The following is a 6,147-nucleotide window of genomic DNA, read 5'->3' on the forward strand; positions in this document are numbered from 1 at the left end:
TTATTATTATTATTATTATTATTATTATTATTATTATTATTGTGTGTATGTGTGTGTATGATGAGTGTTTTGCCTGTATGGATGTGGGTGCACCACATGTGTGCCTGGTGCCCACTGAGGCCTGAGGAAGGCATCAGATCCCCTGGAACTAGATTTACAGGTGGTTGTTAAATGTCCACATTGGTGCTAGGAACCCAGGTTCTCTGCAAGAGCAGCAAGTGCTCTTAACTGATAAGCTATCTCTCCAGCCCCAAGGTAGGCTTTCTAACCATCACTTTACACTTGAAACTCAGTAAGGCTAGACCCCTAGGGCTGGGTTAGAGTTGGAAGACTCAGAACTTGAACATGGGGTTATATGGTTCAAATTCACATGCTTTATGTAAGATGACCCTTGGGCCAGGTGGCAGTGCTGGCCTTTAATCCCAGCACTCAGGAGGCAGAGGCAGGTGGATCTCTGTGAGTTTGAGGTCTGCCTGGTCTGCAAAAGCCAGTTCCAGGACAGGCTCCAAAGCTACAGAGAAACCCTGCCCCAAACAAAACAAAAAGATGACCCCTGGTGTAAAGGGTAGTGTGGATTGGTGCAGTGTCAGAAACAGAAGCATTTGGGACCATAGTGCTCCGCCCTCACTTTCAGTCCTGCCAACCAGCAGGTAGCTGACCTGGTGGCTGGACTGTGGTGATGGTCGTGGTAATGATGGTGCTGGTGGTGGTGGTCTCTTCATCATCCCCTGAAGCTGTGGAGGTGGCAATGGTCCCCTCGATACCAAGCCCTGTGGTCTGAGACATGACCTCTGGAACCCAAGGTTTGCCCATGTCTCCAGGACCCTCCTGGGTTGGAGTCCATGTTCGGCTGGTGGGTGTCGTACTGGGTCTATCCTCTGGGTGCAGGGTGGGCACTGCCATACTGGGCCCTGGAGGTAGAGGAGATGTGATAAGAAGCTCAGGGGCCTCTGACTCTGGGTTCCAAGGCTTCTCCCTGGGGTGGGGCTGGGTGGGTGCTGCAGCCACAGCTGGAGTCGGACTGGTAAAAACCGGGCGGTTGTCCTGGTTGGTCCGGCGGGGAAGGGGGCTTGAAGTGACAGGTGTAGGTGGATCAGGCTGGAAGGGCAGCGCCGGCCTTGGTGCTTCCTCGCTCCTTTCTAGTCCCTCCTGAAGGAATTCCTCCAGAAGTGGGTGGTGGTTGAGCAGCTTGAGGGTGGGAGCTGTGGTGACAAAGTGGACGCCTGGGTCTGGCTGCTCAGGTGTCGGGGCTGCGGTCAGCTCCCCATCCATCTCCTTGAAGCCTGTGGCCTGACCTTCCCCCGCGATCGGAGCCTCTGAGGAGAGTCCTGAAATAATAATAATGAACGATCAGAGGTTCTCCTGCTACGCCACAGTGCACAGCATCCCACCCAGCACAGGCAGGGGGAGATCCATCTTGCTTTTGACAGAGAGCCTTGGAGAGTATGCTCATTGTCGAGAATCATGGAGCTATAAAATGTTAGAGCTGGAAGCGAGGTGATATCACATACTTCAAAGATGGCACGTGTGCTATCCTTTCTCCTCCAGCAACCCTGACAGACATTACAAATCGATCATTGCACTATTCCCTGCTGTTTCTAGATTCAGCTTCAGGATCCTCCTCAACACAGAATGCTAGGAAGCCATGCCATACCAAATATATGTTTGCCATTCTTAATGTACCTCCAAGGCCTTAATTTACTAATGAGGAGATGGGTGCTAGGGCGGGGTCTGTAGCTCAGCTGGAAGAAGGCTTGCCTAACAAGCATCAAGTGCTGGGTAAGACCCCAGCACTGTATAAACCAAGAGAGCTGGCTCACACTTGCAATCCCTGCAGGAAGAGCAGAAATTCAAGGTCAGCTTCAAATTATGTAATGAGTTTGAGACAAGCCTGGGATATGGGAAAGTCTATCTTTTTGGTTTTGTTTACTTGTTTTGTTTTGTTTTGTTTTCCAAGACTGGGTTTATTCTGGAACTCACTCCTTAAATGAGGCTGGCCTCGAACTCAAGAGATCAGCCTGTCTGCCTCTGTCTCTTAAGTGCTAGGATTAAAGCACAGGTTCAGAAATGGGTGGTGGTGGCACACACCTTTGCTCCCAACACTTGGGAAGCAGAGACAGGTGGGTCTCTGTGGGTTCGAGGTCAGCCTGGTCTACAGAGCGAGTTCCAGGACAGCCAGGGTGGTTACAGAGAAAAACCCTATCTTGAAAAAAAGTAAGAAAGAAAGAAAATAAGAAGGAAGTGTTTCATTCAGAGTCATATAACCTATAAAATGAGAGAGAACTTTAACAAGAGTGATGTCCCTCACAACAGTGACTTTTCTGGCTGAAATGACAAGACATTCAAATTCATGTCCTGTTCCCAGTGAAACTGCTGGTCATTAGTTTCAGGAAATGTGTCATGTATTTGGAATTGTATTTTAGATTTTCTCCCGCTTGACTTCTTTGCTTGGTCCCTATGAAATTCCAGTTCTCTAACTTCTCAGAAAACAATCTCTCTCCTCCCCTTTCCTGGTTTATTATGATTAGTTTTTTTTTAAATATTTATTTATTATGTATACAATGTTCTGTCTGTGTGTATGCCTGCTGGCCAGAAGAGGGCACCAGACCTCATTACAGATGGTTGTGAGCCACCATGTGGTTGCTGGGAATTGAACTCAGGACCTTTGGAAGAGCAGGCAATGCTCTTAACGTCTGAGCCATCTCTCCAGCCCCCTATTATGATTAGTTTTAAACAGGGTTTCTCTATGTTGCCCTGGCTGTCCTGAAACTTGCTTGTAAGGCTGGCCTCTTACTCACAGGGATCCACCTGCCTCTGCCTCCGGAGTGCTGGGATGAAAGACATGTGCCACCAAGCCCTATACACTTTCCTGATCCTTCCAGAGCAGTGATGTTAGTTATCAATGAGGAGGCCCATGTTCTGGAGCAGACAGGACTTCAGACCTCAGGTTCATTTCTTCTAGGGCTATGTGGTCTGGATAAGGCACCCACATTCTCGAAGGCTGCTTTTCTTCTCTATGGAGTGGAGCTGGTTGAGAAAATGCTGTTTCCTTTCCCCACTTATATGTCTCATTGAATTCTGCCTTTCTTTTATTTCGAGACACAGTCTCATTCCATAGACTGTCCTGAACCTCAGAGTCCTCTAACACCCGAGCGCTGGGATAATAGGCACACACCCACGCATTATCACGCCCACTTCTTTTATCTTTCTTAGGAGACTAGGCAGGGTTTTACACAGAGATAGAATGGAATGCCACCTCTCCATTCATGGCATATGTCCCTGATCAATTTTGACAATTTCTTGCTAAGACCACATGAGACTACAGAATCCTTCTCAACCGTTATCCAAGCAGCCCTTGCCAACCCATCAGGCTACAGAAAATGAAACTTATTTCTTATCCCTGGTCAGTAGGATAGATTGCTCTGCTATTGATTATGTTGACTCATTTAGCCACATCACTGAAGAGATGACGCACATTCTGCGTGTGGCCCACTAGACTCTCTAGATCCTTAATGGCCAAGGAAAGGTCAGTGGGTTCTGGTTCTATGCTCAGTTCATAAAGAATTTTGTTGGCTCTGGGGAGTCTTGGGGGGCAAGCAGGAGTGGCATTTCCAATCTCCATAACCCTCAAAATGGCTGCCTCGAGAGTCTGGAAAGGAAGCACAACTGGGGTGAGACAGCCGAGCTTGCGAGGAGGTAGGTTCCTCTATCCGTCTGCTGGTGGGGCTGCCAATCCACAGGCTCGCGCCCACCCCGTGGATTGGCAGGCTTGAAGAAGTGGCAGATGGGCTGCATTCTGTTCAGGAGACCATCGCAGCTCTGATGTGGCAGACAAAGGGGAGGAGGGAGAAAATTGGGGTGGGAAAGGCAGGCTTCAGTTTGGAAGGTTCTCTATTCTTCTGGGTCACGGGACCCAGGCCATCCAAAGCTTTGAGAAACCTGGACCAATTGCTATACTGCGATGCCCACTAAAGTAGCCCATCTGTGTCCTGGCATTTTTGCCAAGCACCGATATCACAGTGTCCAAACTAGATACCCAGCCAGGCTCATGTCCCCCAGAGCAGATGGTCCGGCAGTGCTGGGTGTCTTTCATCTAAACCAGTGACGTGGAGGGGAGGTATTGAGCTCGTGTCTGTGACATGCCAGGACAAGGCTACTTTCTCTTCCCACAACCCAGATGTTGTTCTGCCTTTGCTAGGTAAGCAGTGGCTGTTCTTAACATGACACACACAGGCTGGAACCCCTGGAACTCTCTAGATGTTTCAGGTCCATTTTCCAGGGGTGCCTATCAAGAAGCATGTCCTGTGGCTCTCAGAGTGGGCACCTGTGGGCATCTTGGAAGAGAGAGAGAGAGCACACCCGGAGCCTCTGCCTCAGGAAGTGACCATAGCTGGCATAGCTCTCCTGCCAGCAGTCAGGTGGGTGCTGGGCAATGGAGTGGAGCTAATGGGCACCTCCCGTCACTGTCGATTGAGCTGATTGTGTTATCTAGGGGGACCGGAGCACTTGGTTAAATGAGATCGAGATAGCATATCAAACGAGCAAATTGATTCCCAAATCGGCTGCCACTTGTTCCCTGCGGGAGCCACCCACTGTCAGCGAGGGTACGATAATCTCTGGGAGATAAACCATTTCTGCAGGAGGCTTATCGAGATACCCTGGTTGACTGTTGGAGGCCTGAGGGTCTGTGACATGTTACTGGAGTGGTGAGGAGGTCACGAGCTTCTCTATGCCTGGCTGAATTCAGTGTTCAGGGACTGACTTGGGCAAAAGGAGGAGCTAAGGGTGCAGACTGCTAAGTCAGTCTCCTACAAGACCTGTATTAGTATTTACTATTACTGTTGTTATTATGAAAGTTTGCTGTCTAGCACAAGATGACTTTAAGCTTTCAGTCTTCCTGCCTAAGTCTTTCAAGGGCTAGGGTTTTTGTTTATTGTTTTGTTGTTGTTGTTTGTTGTTCTGGTTTTGTTGTTATTTATTTGCTCAAGACAGAGTTTCACGCAGCTCAGGTTGAACTTGTCCTTGCCACACAGTCAAAGGTGGCCTTCAGCTCAGGAAAAGCCTCTTGATAGTCTCTCTACCTTCCAGGGTTATAGGCAAGTGACAGCATCCCCAGCAAGCTTGCATTACTTAATTGACACAGCAACTTGGCCACAGAGGAATCTTCCTCATGTGTTACTTAAAGCCTACATACAGCTGGGCAAGGCAGAGACTTGCCCGGTGCTGGAGCTAAGAGTCAGCCTCTGACTACGCAGCTCACTATTGATTATGTTGACTCATTTAGCCACATCACTGAAGGGATGACGCACATTCTGCCTGTGGCCCACTAGGCTCCCTACATCCTTAACTGCCAAGAAAAAGTCAGCGGATGCTGGTTCCACTTTCAGTTCATACAGAATTGTGTCGGCTCTGAGAAGGCTAGGGGAATAACCCTGATCTCTACAGCTTTCAAAATGGCTGTGCAAGAATTGGAAAGGAAGAGCAACAGGGATGCCTCCACCTCCCCTCCCATGTCATTCCAGACCATGCTGACTTGCAAGCAGGGAGGAATGAAGCTACCAGCAGTGAACACTCTAGTCATTTGAAGAAGCCACAAGTGAAAGGAGAGAAAGGGATCCCTTCAAAGTCTCTGCAGGTTGGAATTGATCCTGGCCCTTGGGAAGGTGTCTAGAATGGAGAGCCCATACTCCGTTCCCAAAACACATCAAGCCTGGAGCCCAGCATGAATCAACAGGGCCAGAGCACAGCATACAGCACACAGTATCAGCTCTGCCACATCGAAGTTGGTTCTGCCTATGGGCAGACTTTCATAGGTCTTTAATCTCAGCGCTTGGCGGGCAGAGGCAGGCAAATCACATGTGATTTTTGAGGCCAGCCTGGTCTACATAGCAAGTTCCAGACCAGCCAGGGGCTACATAGTGAGACATCTTAAAAAAAAAAAAAAAAAGACGAAAAGAAACAGAAAGCTACCCTCCTCTGGACGTCCTGGAGACGGAGACAGAGGCGACGGGAAAGGCAGTCAGTCCAGTCCGCTAGGATAGGAAGGATTTAGCTAAAGGTGAGGTGTCTCCTCTCTGTGAAACCACAATCTGTTGGGTGACAAAAGTGTATGACTGTGGGACATGCCATCCACAAAACAAGCATAGT

General features: G+C 49.0%; 1 protein-coding gene across 1 annotated transcript in view; it reads right to left on the reverse strand.

Moving 5' to 3' along the window:
• The window catches only part of Sez6 (seizure related 6 homolog), a 26,043-nt gene extending 22,860 nt beyond the window's left edge, over positions 1–3,183 (reverse strand). The window contains exons 1-2 of the mRNA XM_050128604.1: positions 3,180–3,183; positions 660–1,328 (exon numbers count right to left, since the gene is read on the reverse strand). Coding sequence (XP_049984561.1) covers positions 660–1,328; positions 3,180–3,183 — 673 coding nt within the window. The remainder of the gene's footprint in view (positions 1–659; positions 1,329–3,179) is intronic.
• Positions 3,184–6,147: the final 2,964 nt, after the last annotated feature.

The sequence above is a fragment of the Alexandromys fortis genome, unplaced genomic scaffold, assembly GCF_014885135.2.
Source record: "Alexandromys fortis isolate MF-2015 unplaced genomic scaffold, M_Fortis_MF-2015_v1.1 scaffold_80, whole genome shotgun sequence".
Lineage (NCBI taxonomy): Eukaryota > Metazoa > Chordata > Mammalia > Rodentia > Cricetidae > Alexandromys > Alexandromys fortis.